Below are 15,375 nucleotides of genomic sequence, written 5' to 3'. Positions count from 1 at the left end.
TAAAACCACCTCACTTATTTTGAAATGGAGGAAAGTAAACTAAAACCACGTCACTTATTTTGGAGCGGAGGAACTGTTTTGTCCCAACCCTATGTTAATTTTTAGCCGCACTTGCAACAAGATTTCTTTCCTGCGACGTGGATTTCACGAGTTTGTTAGAAAAAGGAAGAAAAAACCATAACAACCACCAGCAATGTTGCTATACCAATCAAATATTTCCCTGAAATATTCAGCAAGTAAAAGTAACATGGACAGTCGAGATGGGTCTTTATGGTTTATTCAGTTGATGACATCAAAGGATACCAGTGAACGCCGTCGTCTCCTCTTTTATTCAATGATTTATTTAGTGCTCCTATCTCCGTCCCTAGAAAGGAATAAGAGAAAACTAAATTGCCCGTATCTATACATATGTGGTATGCCTATGTATATAGGTTGACCATAAGATATTGCGACTCATTGTTCAGCACGCAATCCTGTATAGTTGAGCTCGTTCTGAACATGGATGCCATTGTTCTTGTTCTTCAGGAAGGCAGAGTACCAGCGAGCAGAGAGCCTGGCTTGCCGTGGCCGCGCCTCGTCGTCGAAATCAACACGGTAAAGGCCATACTGTGACTGATACCCTGACAGGTACTCGAAAACGTCCACGAAAGACCAGACGAAGTAGCCTTTCACATTAGCCCCATTCCTGCAGAGCAAACACATCATCATGGTAACTAAAGTCTGAAGACTTTGAGGAATTTTGTTGTTGAATTACTGACCTTAGTGCAGCCAATGCGCTCCCTATGTAGCTCTTCATATAATCGACCCTGTCGGTGTCATCGAGAGTGTCATTGCTAGATGCATGGCCTCGACGAGGATGGAGTGCGACGTCCGCTGGCACGTCTCTTTCGCACCGGACTTCACCGCGGCGCGCACCGTCACCTTCACCGACGGCGAGATCCTCCTCCGTCGAGGGGCTCTCTGGCTCGCTCTGACCGACCAGAGGGGCGTCACGGTAGACGCGCGCTATCTCCGCGATGGGGAGAGCGTCGACATCGGACAGATCGTGTCCTTTCCATGTCATTTCGCTAGGGTTCGGGATCGGATCTCGGCGAGCGGCTCGGCGGTACACGGGAGCACGGCACGTCTCGGTGGGGTGCGGGCGTGTGCGCCGAGCTGTCACGATGCGGGTGCGAGATCTCGGGCCCCAGGCATCCTGGGCCCGCGCCCGGGCGCGGTGGCGCAGCCCGCCGCTGATGATGGTCACGTGGACGGAGATCGAGGGATCCATGGCGTGGGGGCAGGTCCCGCGAGGGGTACAAAAACGCAAGGCCGAGCGGAGCATCCCATTCTTGACCTAGAAGCTGCCCTCTCCCACCTCTGGGCGGCGCCGCAAAACCCTAGATCGAAAATCTCATCCTCCTTCCGGTGGTGGGAGGGGAAGATTGGAGGTGACCCTAAATCGTTCGGAGAGGTGGTATCTTCATCCCAGAGGGAGCCCAAGGTGATGGAGGGGTTCGGCGACCGGAGTTTTCGCGGTGGAAGGCGCGAGGGATTCGGATCTGGCAGGATGGGGCGCGGGGCCGGTCGCTTCGATCGCGGCCGGGGACGCGGGCGCTATTCCTGGTCCAGGGATGTCGACGGCGACGACGTCTCCACCAACAAGAAGATGGTGTTGGCCTCCGACGACACTGAGCGCTGGGATGATGCAGCGGAACGCGCCAAGCGGGCGAGATCTGGGGGTGTTTGGGTGGAGAAGAACCCTAACACCTCAGGATCTGAAGCTGCTCACGCCTTCAAGAAGATGTCAGCGCCTGATACTACATCACGCGCGCTTCCTCTCAATTAGGTGCCCCTTTCCAAAGCTCATGATCCATGTCCTATCTGCAAAGCTACTAGTCATGCTCCCACTAGTTGCCCGCAAGCTTTCTGCGAAAGATGTAGCAAGATGGGGCACTTGGCTTCGATGTGTGTTACCTTTTTACCTTGGGAGTGCGTTGCACCCATGTGTGCCTTCCAGGCCAAAGGGCAGGGGTTCTTTTACATCCCTGATTCGTGCACTGCTAAACAACTTAAGGGAAGAGCTACTAGTGTTGTGATTACTGTCATTGAGGGGGAAGCTAGTGTTAAGGAGTTAGAAGAAGCGTTCTCTGATTACATTGGGACTAAGTGGCACTGTATTGCCCGTACTATTGGTCCTAATACTTATGTGATGAGATTTCCCAATCAAAGAGATGTGAAAAAAGCATGTTACAATGACATGATGATCCTTAAATCTTGTGGTGTAGTTGTTAGAATTGTTCCCTGGTCGACCAACATTGGGGCTAAGGGAGTCATGGAGATGGCCTGGGTTAAAGTAGCTAATATTCCTCTGGAAAGAAGAAATGAAAGGAATGTCGCCTATGTTTCTTCCCTGGTGGGTGTCCCGCTCGAGATCGACATGGCCACCCTGCACAAGCCTGAATTTGTCAGGGTCCGGCTGGGCTGTCGCAATGTGGACGAGCTCCCAGGGGTAGCTGAGGCAGTGCTGGGTACGCACTTCTTTGACTTTTTCTATGAAATTGAGAAAGTGCTGGTGCGTGACCCAGAGAGAGAAAAAAAGGCTGTGGAGGTGGAGGAGGATACCAAAAAATCCCCTTATACAAAAGCAGCCGCTTGGGGCAAGCATGACCCCAAATCTGGAAACAAAGAGAGAAATGAGGGGTGCAGCAAGTATGGTGATAGTGGGCACAATGGCCCTGCTGACGCAAAAGAGGAAGAAAGTATGGAGTCTGAAGAATCAGAAGATAATATGTTGCTGATTGAGACTATGGTCGTGGAGGCGTACAGTAAAGAAAAAGCTCAAGGTTCTCAAGCAATGCTGGATATTGATGATGCCAAGCATAATGCTGATGAGATTCAGGTAGAAAAAGATGATAATGCATGTTCTTTCATTGCTGCTGTAACTCATAAAAATATAGCTCAGTTAAATGTGGCTATGGAATGTGAGCAGGTGGTGGAATGTGAGGGGGAGGACCTCTCCAAGCTGGGAAAATCAGACTACCTGGTACAATACCCCACCTCTTCTTCTGAGGATGTGGGAGAGGTGATCCCTACACCTCCCCTTGTTTCTGAAGAAGTTAAGAGATTTAGCCTGAGGAACTTGCAGAATATGGAAGGAAGAATGCAAGAGAAGGCTGTGGCCATTTCCAGAAAGAGAAACCTGGAAGGCAACTTAGCAAATCATAACTCTTTTGATGCTTTATCTAATCCTGAGCTCATGATTCGTGCTGTTAAGATGGGGGTAATTTTCCCTGATAATAATTTCTCTAATGTGGATATCATTAGAGAACTTGAAAAAATAAGGGGGGAAAACTCTAAAAGAGAGGAAGAAATTAATAATATGAGGGATGAAGAAGAGGTGATATATGTCACCAATGGAAAAGGGGAAGCAACTCCTGTTAGTACTGAGTGGGGGGATGGAGAAGAGGACATGGAAGAACAATTTACCATGGTCCGGTCTAGGAAAAATAAGAGTCCTAAAGTTCAAATAGTTGTTTTCAGACCCACTACGAGAAGTCAAAAGCACCTTGTTGAGAAAAAACAAGCTGGCAGCCCTGTTCATAATACCAGGGCCACCAGAGGGGGGAGGAAGGGAAAAAGATATAAATGATAGGTCTATTTTGGAATTGCAGGGGGCAGGAAAAAAAGGGATGAAAACCTGCCTATCCCATATAATCAGAGACCATTCCCTTGATTTTATTTGTTTGCAAGAAACGTTAAAAAAGGATTTCCTGGAGAGTTATTTCAGGAAACTTGATCCTTATAGTTTGTTTGAGTGGGATTGGATCCCATCAATTGGTAAGGCTGGGGGCATCCTGTGTGGTGTCAAAAAAGAAAAGTTTGAAGTAGTTGCTTGGAGGAAAGGCAGATTTATTCTGCAGGTATCTCTTTATGATATTGTTATGAAGAAAATTTGGACACTGTGTACAGTGTATGAAGCGGCTCATGAGTGTGACAAGAGTGATTTCCTTGGTGAACTGGCAGATTTTTGCTGCCACATTCAAACCCCCTTGTTGATTGGAGGTGACCTCAATATTCTTAGGCATAGTGGGGAGAAGAATAAAAGATGGCACCGCTCGGTGCATTCTGATCTGTTTAACTCAATCATCAACACTATGTGTTTGAATGAGATTCATATGAGTGGAGGAACCTACACTTGGTCTAATAATCAAGCACACCCCACCTTAGAGAAACTGGATCGTGTGCTTATGAGCAACGATTGGGAAGACATGTTTCCTTTTGTTAACAGGAAGAAACTCGTTAGGGAGGTCTCTGACCACAATGCTCTCCTTTTGTACTCTGATAATCATGTTATTAGAGCTCCACAAAAAAGAGAGTTTAGATTCGAACTGAGTTGGTTAAAGTCTGAGGAGTTTGTTCCTCTAGTTAACAGGATTTGGAACCAAAAAGTGAATGCTATCGATCCTATTGATATTTTGAATATCAAATTGAAAAGATTTAAGAAATTCTTCAAAGGTTGGGGATCAAACAAATTTGGTCATGAGAAGAAAAGGAAACAGGAGATTAGAGATGAACTTGCGTTTATTGAAAAACTAGAAGAAGATGGTAATATTGACCATGAAATGTTTGGTAGGAAGACGGACCTCCTAGTGGAGTTGAATGAAATACTTATTAATGAGGAGCTTTTTTTGTTGCAACAGTCTAAAGAGAGATGGTTGCTTGGGGGGGGGGACCGAAACACGGCTTATTATCAAAAAATAGCCAACGGAAATAAACGAAAAAATACTATTCATTCTCTTAATGTTGGGGATACGGTGATCGAAGGAACTGAGAAGCTCCTGGAACATGCTACTGACTTTTATAAGTCTTTTTGGGCCAGCTCAGGGGAATATGTTTCATCTTGACCCTGATAGTTGGGGAGCGGAGGAGAAGCTTAATGAGCTAGATAATGAGAATGTTAATAGGCCTTTTACGGAAGAGGAAGTGAGAGAGGCCTTATTTTCCATGAAAAGCAACAGGGCTCCGGGCCCGGATAATATACCTGCTGAATTCTACCAGCATTGTTGGGATATAGTTAAAGAGGACATAATGAAGATGTTCACTGCCTTCCATGCAGGAGAGCTCGACGTTAGTAGACTGAACTATGGCATCATAACTTTGTTGCCAAAAGTCAATGGGGCCAACAAAATCCAGCAGTTTAGACCCATCTGTTTATTGAGATGTCCTTACAAATTGATTACTAAGGTGCTTGATAACAGAGTAGTACCTTTTGCTGACAAGTTATTCAGCAGACATCAGAATGCATTTATTAAACATAGAAATATCATGGATGGGGTGTTGTCTTTGCATGAGATTTTACATCACACTTCCATCAAAAAAGAGTAGGCATTGTTCTTAAGCTCGATTTCGAGAAAGCATATGACAAAGTGAATTGGGATTTTCTGTTGGAATGTCTGGAGATGAGAGGGTTCGGTACCACTTGGTGTAAGTGGATCAAAAGTGTCCTGACTGGTGGCACTGTCAGTGTTAAGTTGAATAATGTCATGGGACCTTATTTCAAAAGTTTTAAGGGGGTCAGACAAGGAGACCCTGTGTCGCCATTCCTCTTCAACATAGCAGTTGAGTGCTTATCTAAGATGGTGTTATTAGCGCAAAAAACAATTTAATTACTGGGCTGGCACCAGATCTTATTGAAAATAGTGTGGCCATTCTGCAATATGCAGATGATACGGTCTTGTGTATTGATCATGACCTAGATAAGGCAGTAAATATGAAATTGTTGTTGTACATCTTTGAGCTCATGTCTGGGCTCAAGATCAATTTCCAAAAAAGTAAAATTCTATGTGTGGGGGGATGATGATATTCTTAAAACATATGCTGAAATGTTTGATTGCCAAATAGGGCACTTTCCCATGAAATATCTGGGAGTGCCAGTGACCTTTTCATCCTTGCGAGTTGCTGACTGGGATTTTCTGGAATCCAGATACATTCAAAAGTGTGACTCTGGATTGGGGGGGAATGCCTCATCCGGAGGACGCCTGACACTGCTAAATGCTAACATTTCTAGCATTGCGTTTTATTATATGGCCATGTTTCTTCTCTCCAAAACTATACTTGCTAGGATTGACAAGTGTAGAAGGAGATTTTTCTGGCATGTGACCCAGAATAAAAAGCGATATTATCTTGTCAAATGGACTAGAATATGCAGATCTAAGAATAAAGGAGGGCTGGGTGTAAAAGATTTACACAAACAGAACCTCAGTTTACTTACTAAATGGTGGTGGAAACTAGAAACTAAAACTAGCCTTTGGCAAGATATTGTGAAAGCCAAGTATTTTAAGAGGGCCACAGTGGCTAGTATTAAAATGAAAAGCAATGATTCTCCATGCTGGAAGGCCATTATGAAGGTGAAATATCTTTACATGGCCGGGAGAAGAGTGATTATACAATCTGGGGATGTTGCTAGGGTGTGGATTGACCCCATTGGGAACAACACACCTCTGGCGGATCAATTTCCTCGCTTATTCTCCATCTGTAATTTCCCTGAGTGCACAGTGGCTCAGTGCTTAAAATGTTGATCCCTCCTCTTTCTTTAGAAGGAGATTGAGTAATGAACTCAGTGATCAATGGATGAGTGTGAGTGAAATGGCTAGAGAAGCCTGTGTTTCAGAGGCATCCGATGTGATTAGATGGGGCCTGGGAGGGAAATCCTCCTTTACTACTAAATCAGTTTACTCTTTCTTGGAGAGGAACATTGCTGGGTGTGACTTTAGATGGATCTGGAATGCCAGAATACCTTTGAAGATACAAATATTCTTATGGCAGCTGTTTCAGGACGCTGTCCTAACGAGAGAAGTGATGAAACATCGAGGGTGGAAAGGAAATCCTAAATGTTCCTTTTGTGTTGGGCGAGAAACTGCTCAACACCTGTTCTTTACATGTCATGTTGCCAGGGTGACCTGGAGGACGGTGGCATGCATGTTTGGCACTCCCTTGTGCCCCGACAACATTTGGCAAGCTTATGCATGGTGCTATGCGTTCTTCCCTGGTGGGGAAAAATTTTATACAACAGGGATTGCTGCTGTATGCTGGGCGATCTGGTCCTGTCGCAATAGAGCTACCTTTGAATTTAAACCACTTACAAACCCGTTTGAATGTATTTTTTCTACTTGTGCCTTAATGTGCTACTGGGCAGGACTGATGAAGCAAGATGAAGCGGCTACCATGAGGGGCGGGGCAGAGATGCTGAAAGAAAACGCGTCGATGATGATGAGAATCTGCGCGGCAAACCAAGATGAGGCGGCGTGTTGATCTGCTGGAGATGCTGCTCCATGGCTCGAAAAGTTGTTCTGAGTTACTTCCCCCTTTACGTGGTTTTGAACTTTGTTGCTCTGCTGAGTGCGAGCTTTATGTCTTGTGTTCTTTTGGGGCTTTAGGCCTTGGATGCTAGCTACTGTGTTTAGGTGTCGTCGGATTTTCGCCCCGCGGTGAGTAATCTCGATGGCGAGTGCTCACAGTGGGTTTCCCGGCGATGCGTTGGACTCGCTTCCCCTTTTCTCCTTTTTTTGGACTGCTGTATTTCCGTTATGTTGCAGTAATGGAAAGGGGTAATGCCCGGTTCAAAAAAAAAGATGCATGGCCTGAAGAGAGAAAGGAGAGCGGGCAAAACATATCGTCAAATATGTACGAACTGTAACTATTAATAATGATGCCGGTAAACATGGGCGTGGTTTTTCCAAGGATGTTTGAACTATTTTTTTGCTTTTTTGGGAACATTGTAATGAGGAACCAGATCAACTTGCCGTTCTCTTGGATATAAATGGGAATGTCTCCCCATGCTTCTTTCAAGTACAGTAGCACATGCTGCAATCCTTCGGGGTCACTTGGAAAAGACGTCGCGGGAGCCTGCATTCAGAAGTTATTCTGTATGTCAAAACCTGGAAGATAGACCAATCCCAGCATCTTGCTCAACAATGCGACCTTTGCGCATTTCATTAATTTCTAATATGTCGTGTTAGCTTAGAATTCTAGCTCTTTGATATTTCATCTAGAGAATAGCTTAACCCAGTCTTTGTATCTGACAATCACATTGATGAAAAAGTTTACCTTTCCAGCTGGTGGGTCTGTTTTAGAAGCTGCATCAAAGAAACATGTATATTTTTAGATGTGCCCTTTGGATCACAAATCTCAGAGTTGTAAATCTTTTTCAGAAGCGTAATGAATTGTCTAGTCAGTTTATATGTTAGCAGTGTGAACTTTCTGTTGTCAGCAGATAAGTAGATGACATTGCCCACAACTGCTGCTATATAGGAGTATTTGTGAACAGTAAAGCAATGATGCTTACTTTTGGAGCTAATTGACATGTCTGCAGTATAGTTGCGCACGCCTTTGTCTGAAGGGCAATTGCTCACATAGATGGAATAGTAGTAATTTATCCCGATGAAGTCTGCAGTACCAATTATAGCTTCAGACTGGATTCTTGTGAAGGATGGAAGACGAGAACCAACAATTTTCTTCATTGTTTCTGGATAATCTCCGGACGTAAGGGGCTCTAGTATCCTAAAAGGAACCACAAGTTGGTTAGTTCTGCATTTCTGAAGCTAAGGTAGAGTAAAAGTAACATACCAGCCAAACTTGAAGTCCATACATCTTTTCGTTGCTTCTAAATCCACAGTAGAGTTCGTCAAAGGATAAGGTCCACGCGAGTCAATATTTAGGCCAATAATCCCCTTTTGCATGGCCTAGATGAATATAGATCATGATAAAGTAAAGGTAGATTGTTTGTGTCAGCCATGAGATTCACATGATAATCTATGAAAAGTTATAGATCATGATAATCTATAAGCCTCTAGGTTCGTGTCAGCCATGAGATTCACATCATCCTGAAACATGGGATGAAACAAAACTTCAATTCTGCACCAGAAAGGAAAAATGGTAGATAACAAGGCTAATCTTTTTTCACAAATACGCAAGATTGCAAAGAGAGTGTGAAGCAAATATGAAGGTGCAACTCCTGATCGGCCTTGCGGTTGCGGACCCTCAAAAAACAGCCAGATTTAGTGTTAGAGTTGTGTCAAATATTTTGTACAAGTTAGGTTACAGTTGAACTTGGAGTCGTACGGTGTGTAGACAGAGTAGAAGTCGTGTCCAAGTAGGACACTTGTATCTTAGGCCTCTCATATATAGCAGGGGTAGACACACGATGTAACCTATGTCAACATAATAGCACGGGCACGCGGGGGAGCCGGCGGCGTGTGCCGGCGCCCAGGCGGCCGGGGTGCGGTATTGTAACGGTGTCACGGGGAGGAGCGCCCGTAGTCAGGCCCCGGGATGTAGCCATGATGGTGAACCTCGTTAACAAATCTCGGTGTCGTGCTTGTGTGACTGTTTGGTCCTCGGTAGATCAATGGTGGCCTCGAATTTATTCTAACAAGTAGTATCATGAGCAAGTTTTGAGAAGGCTTCAGACAGTTGATCTAGAGGAAGAAGAACAGGTGTTGTGGTTGATGGTGTTTGCGTGGTAAGTCGTTGAGGAGGCGTGTGCAGACGAGCGATCGACCGGGATACATCGGTACTTGGGAAGCAATTGAATCAAGCGAGACAGCGTATGTGGCAGCAGGCGGCATCAGCGAGATCGAGCCTCAGATCAAAGGCGGCGGCGAACTCGTGTATGGCAGGCAGCGTCCTTGGGTTTGACATCTCGACGAGTTTGGAAGCAGGCGGAGTTCTCAGCGGCGGCGCGGCGTATAGCGGAAGCAGCAGGTCAAATCGGATCGTTCGATCCGATCAAAACCAGGGCAGCGTGCGAGAGAAGTCCAAGGCCATGGTGTGATGGCGGCTGCAATCCCAGTAGCGGCCGAGGCAGCAGCAGCGCAGGCGGATGGCATCCGGCCGGCCCGAGGCATCTACAGGCTGGCGTGTGAGGCGTGCAACGGAGGCTACTATCCTAGCTGTTCGGCTGAGCGGAACGCCGAGTCTGGACGTGGTGCGCTAGGCGGCGGGCAATGGATCGATGCGCAGCGGAGCACACATGAATCCGTGGAGAGCTACAGGGCTTGTTTCAGTGCAGGTTGGAGGTACGTGAGAACACAGGAACGTGAAGCTACGTGAAGAGATTTGTTTAAGGAAAAAAAAGTCTGGTTCCAGGAGGCTTTGCAGTGTGTCAGAACATGAAAATAGCTGCCCATATCGAGTTTAGATCATGAGAAAGGAAAGAACAAGGAAGATTGCAAAGGTGGTCAAGCACGTGTATTGTTTACTGTTGAGCTGAGAGTTTGAGTTAGTTGTTACACGGCACAAGGCTACGAGGGACTACTTCTTGGGATTCTTTGCTTTGTACATGGATTGGAGACGGCATGGCAGTAGTGATGTTGTTCAGCTAAGTCAAAAGGGAACCGAAGACGGCGACAAGCGTATAAGGCTCGGAGGAGTCTGGAGTGTGTCGTGGCAGGATCATGCATACACAGGCAGTGGCGGAGCTACCCAACCAAAGCTGGGCGGGCCAATATGAAGGAAGATCACTATATTTTTTTCTCGTGGCTCAGTTTACTTTAATCCTACACTGTATTAGCTTTGGAATGGGCGGGCCATAGCCCATTTTCATTACATGTAGCTCCGCCAGTGTACACAGGGCGTCAAGGCAATGCACAGATGTGCGGGCGGACACGACGCGGGGTGGAGCATGGTTGCAGTCGGATAATTTCGGCTGGGTCGGACTGGATAGTCTATGGACCGACAGGGATGTTGGTCAAAGTAGAAGACGGCGGTGATTTCAGCGAGACATAGGAGCGTGATGCTGATGGTGGCTGGCTTCTGGGGCGTGGAAACACGTGGTGCAAGCCTGGGGGCTTGTGCGGCTTCGACGAGACTATTACGCAGGGTTGATTCAAGGTGGTGTACACACGAAGCTTGAAGTCAACGGGGCGTGAGGGTGGACTGATCATCTATCATGGAGTCATGTTGAAGGTGGAGCTGGAGTCTGGCAAAAGACTTCACTCTGTGCTGATGGAGGGGCTACGGTGTAAGATATCAGAGAATCGAAGCCTATTTCAGCGGGATAGCGAGAGACATGTGGATCGGACTGGGGCCCAATGGTTTGATGGAGACGTGATACTCGACATCGGTCGGTGATGATCGGTGGTTCTCTGTAGTGGGGGTTGAGGCAGTGGGGGCTAGCTACCCGGGAGACTCGACCAGGACAGCAGAGGCTCGATGCGGTAATAGCGGCGAGGCGTGCGGTAAGCACGGGACACAGCGACAGACCATGGCACTAATGGTAGACATGGGGTCAGACAAAATTGTGCAAAGGGTGCTGAAGCAGTGTTGACGAGTACCAGATTCAAGTTGGTGACTGGATCTATCGGTACCGGAAGATGGACATGAGTTGACCATGGAGAATCTGTGAAAGTGACGGAAAGTCTGAAATTGTCAAAAACAGAGAGAGTACATGGCCGTATATTCTGTGGTGTTCGGTGCACATGACAAAGTGCGGGTGACAAGTACAGAAGGAGGTGGAGTGCTATAGCTGTGGGACATGTCAGAGACTATCCGGGGGAAAGGGTGAGACAACTGTGAATTTGACTCAAGGTGACACAGGGCGACGGTGCAGTTCCTTCAAGTTTCAGACAAGCGGTCAAGAAAGAGCGGTGATGTTGAGTTCAGGTAACTCTTATGTGTGGCGTCCAATATGTGAGTTGTTCACTTTCACGCAGGTTAATGATCGGTGTGTGATGACGTTGAACGGATTCTCCGAAAGTTGGGAGTACAACGTAGAGTAATGAGGAAGTTAATTTTGCTCAAGTATTGACTGTGAAAAAGACGAGAAGGGACTACAGTTGCAGGTGGAGTCACATGGAGTCTGGGAGTAGCAGCGGTGCTCATGGTGTATTTCAAGTCCAATGTACATGGAGGTTTGACGCACGGACGAATTCAAGATGGTGGAGAATATTCGCCAAGGTGGAGTTTGCTAGAGTTGTGTCGAATATTATTGTACAAGTTAGGTTACAGTTGGATTTGGAGTCGTACGGTGTGTAGACAGAGTAGGAGTCGTGTCCAAGTAGGACACTTGTATCCTAGGCCTCTCATATATAGAGGGGGTAGACACACGATGTAACCTATGCCAACATAATAGCACGGGCACGCGGGAGAGCCGGCGACGTATGCCGGCGCCCGGGCGGCCGAGGTGCGGTATTGTGACGGTGTCACGGAGAGGAGCGCCCGTAGTCAGGCCCGGGATGTAGCCATGATGGTGAACCTCGTTAACAAATCTCGGTGTCGTACTTGTGTGATTGCTTGATCCTCGGTAAATCAATGGTGGCCTCGAATTTATTCTAACATTTAGAAGCTTGTGCCATACCTTGTACTTGTGGTACCCGTCGGCAGCGACATCACCTGTGCTTTTATCCGCCATTTTCCCTGCCGTCGTAAACAAGAACATAATTCCGCAAAAAAAAAGGAGAAGAGCATAGGACTCTACAGGCATTTAGCTCCTGATCAACATCGACCAGCGTCCAGCTCTTGACAAATCAGCACGGAACTGACAGGTTAATTGGTTAGTTACCAGCGTGAGTGAAGGTGTCCCAGATGCTTGGGCTCCTGCCGTCCTCAGCCACGGCGCCCTCGTACTGCAAGCCAAATAGTAGTACAAGTAGAACCCCAGCTAAGATTGGCAACAGAATACCAGCCCAATACGGGAGCAGACTAGACTGCAGGGGTTCACGATCGTTGCATGCCTGGTAGGCTGGTACGCGGAGGTGGCGGCTCCGAATACGAACTCCCGCGGGAAGTCGCTCCTCGTGAAGCCGGCTGCCGCTGCGCCATGGGCGGCGGAGAGGAGCAGGAGGAGCAGCAGGGAGGAGAAGGCGATGGAAGCCATTGCTGCCCTCACACGGCTGGCTGTCCGTACGCCTGCTTATACCGGATAAGGTAAGGGATTTCCTTTTGGAAACTGCCGCCGTCGGTTGGGTGTGGCTCATTCTGCTTCAGAACTTTTGGATTCCCTTTCTTCAGCACGTGAATCTCATGTTGGCTTTGTGACCGTCGATATGGTAGAGCCACCGGAAAGCAGTGTATCGCCATCTTTTCGGATGCCCATCCGCTGCAACCACTTCATTTGGGTTACATCCTCCTCCTTTTTTTTTGAACAACAAAATTTTTTATTCCGTTAGCAACATTTTAGAGTAGTGTGAAAGGTCTCACACTTGACATGGCGAGGGCATCTCTCGCGATACGAGGTCTTGCATCTGAAGAGAGACAACGAAAAGCTAGAGGCCTATTTTTAATTTCGATCGCTAACTTAGCTTGATGATGTGCTTTGACGTTAAAACACCTGTTGATGTGTGCTACTCTGGTGTGGATAAAAGATGACGGCACATGTATAGAAGCAAGAATGGGCCTTGTTCCAGTGACTTGTGACCTGGAAGATGGAACTCGCCGTTGTTGCATCCTTCGAAGCTTGCCGAAAGCTAGAACTTCTTTTCCCATTCGATATTTAGGCCTATCTCTCTCGGTCTGGCAACTGAAGAAGATGTACTTCCAATTCATTAAAGATAAGATGATCGAAAAACTTGTCACTTGGTAGGGCCAAAACATCAGCACCATTGCCTGCACGGCTTTACTCAAGTTCGTGATTACACCTTTCTTTCGTGTGGCTCGGACAAGATTACTAGTGCAAAAGTCAATTGGGACGTGGTGTGCCGTCCACTTCAATATGATGGTCTCGGGGTGTTCAGCACCAACAAATCCGCTCGGGCCTTGCAATTACGTTGGCCATGGTTTGAATGAAAGGAGCCAACCAAAATTTGGGTTGGCATGGGGAATCCATATGATGAGGAGGATCTCAACTTCTTCTACACCTCCACGACCATCATCGTGGGTAATGCTACAAAAACATCGTTTTGGGACTTCCATGACTCCTTGGGTGCAAGCCCAAAGAAGTTGCTCCTCTTTATGAGGCGCCCTCGAGAACAATATGGAAGGTGCGTGAGGCCCTTAAGAAATATGCTTGGATATTAAAGATCAACCCATCCACCATCGTCTCCGTTGATCACATAAGGGAATTTTTTACCCTTTGGATGCTCGTGCATGGCTTCTATCTTGATGAGCATTCCGAGGACAACATTGTGTGGAAACACTTGACTAGTGGGCTCTATCTGGTGACCTCCACCTACAAGGCACAATTCTTGGGCATGATTCTTTACCCTATGGAGCAAAAGGTTTGGAAAGTGTGGGCTCCGCCAAAGGTCAAGTTCTCCACTTGGTTAGTGCTACAAAGACTAGATTTGGACCGTCGATAGATTGGCCAAGCAAGGGTAGGCAAATTACACCTTTTGCCCACTTTGCAAAAGGGAACAAGAATCCGTGGCACATCTCTTCTTCAAGTTTCGTTTCACCATTAGGCTTTGAAACTTGGTCATTGAGAAACTAGGGGTCTACTTGTCACTTGGATGGCTCTGTAAAGTACTGGTGAGCTAAAAGGACCTGCTCGAACATCCTCAATCGGAAGTCCATGGCTTCACTCACAATGCTTCTGTCATGGATAATTTAGAATGAGACAAACTCACGTGTCTTCCGTCACAAAAGTGCACCGTGCACCGACAATCTTGCTCAACACCATTTTAAACGAAGTAAAGCTTTGGAGCACCGTAGGAGCTAAGAAACTAGGGGATGTGAGAGTAATCACCATGTGTTGTATGAGGGTTGGATGTAAAACAAACAAACTCTATTCTCCTCTTAATTAATAGATGAGGCAAAGCTTATGCCCCTATTTTGAAAAAAAAAATCAACATCATCAGCATCTAGGAAAGTGGGACGGATTGACACGTGTCAAAGGGACTACAACACCATACAGTAACTTTTTTTACTACAACATCGTACACTAATATGGAGGATCTCAACTGAGCTTAGCTTGGATGGTCACGTTTCTTTTGGTGGAGCAAGCCCACCCCGGTTCAAGTCCTACATTTGGCATTGGCGTTCGTATTTTTTTAGATTTATTTTAGGCTTTCCGGTGATTTTATTCAGTGAGAGGAGACGTTCTCCTGATGGTAACTTCGTCAATCTCAAAATGTTGTGCCGTCTCGGTATCTCGAAGGTGCTTATAGGGATAGGATACGTATGTTCATAGGGGTGCGTGCGGGAGCAATCTGTGTTTGTATTGTGTTAAAAAAATCCGATGAATTAGTACCATGTGTGTGATACTAGATGAGTAAATAGCTTAAAATCATCGTAATTGGGATTAGTGTTATCAAGGACCGCCACTTAGAGTTTCTGTAGCACATACGACTGACATCGGGATAATTTTTTTTGCAAAAATAAACACTAGTGAGGGGATTATTAAATTTGACAACATTTCTGACTGGTTGGACATGCATATGTAAACGTTAAGGTGGCATA

General features: G+C 46.5%; 2 protein-coding genes across 2 annotated transcripts; both read right to left on the bottom strand.

Moving 5' to 3' along the window:
- Positions 1–260: 260 nt before the first annotated feature.
- Positions 261–2,998, bottom strand: LOC119270235 (beta-glucosidase 5-like). Its single transcript, XM_037552222.1, has 2 exons — positions 759–2,998; positions 261–685 (listed from the first exon to the last, which is right to left on the bottom strand). Exons 1-2 carry the CDS (start codon positions 1,322–1,324, stop codon positions 454–456), a joined length of 798 nt encoding a protein of 265 aa, XP_037408119.1. The 5' UTR covers positions 1,325–2,998; the 3' UTR covers positions 261–453.
- Positions 2,999–7,551: 4,553 nt separating this feature from the next.
- Positions 7,552–12,956, bottom strand: LOC119272888 (beta-glucosidase 3-like). The gene is made up of 7 exons (XM_037554244.1): positions 12,714–12,956; positions 12,542–12,605; positions 12,338–12,396; positions 8,608–8,723; positions 8,327–8,541; positions 8,089–8,117; positions 7,552–7,887 (listed from the first exon to the last, which is right to left on the bottom strand). Exons 1-7 carry the CDS (start codon positions 12,954–12,956, stop codon positions 7,567–7,569), a joined length of 1,047 nt encoding a protein of 348 aa, XP_037410141.1. The 3' UTR covers positions 7,552–7,566.
- Positions 12,957–15,375: the final 2,419 nt, after the last annotated feature.

This window comes from Triticum dicoccoides, chromosome 3A (assembly GCF_002162155.2).
Source record: "Triticum dicoccoides isolate Atlit2015 ecotype Zavitan chromosome 3A, WEW_v2.0, whole genome shotgun sequence".
NCBI classification, from domain to species: domain Eukaryota; kingdom Viridiplantae; phylum Streptophyta; class Magnoliopsida; order Poales; family Poaceae; genus Triticum; species Triticum dicoccoides.
The sequence above is the reverse complement of the archived record's forward strand: the minus strand, read 5'-3'. Positions and strand labels throughout refer to the sequence as shown.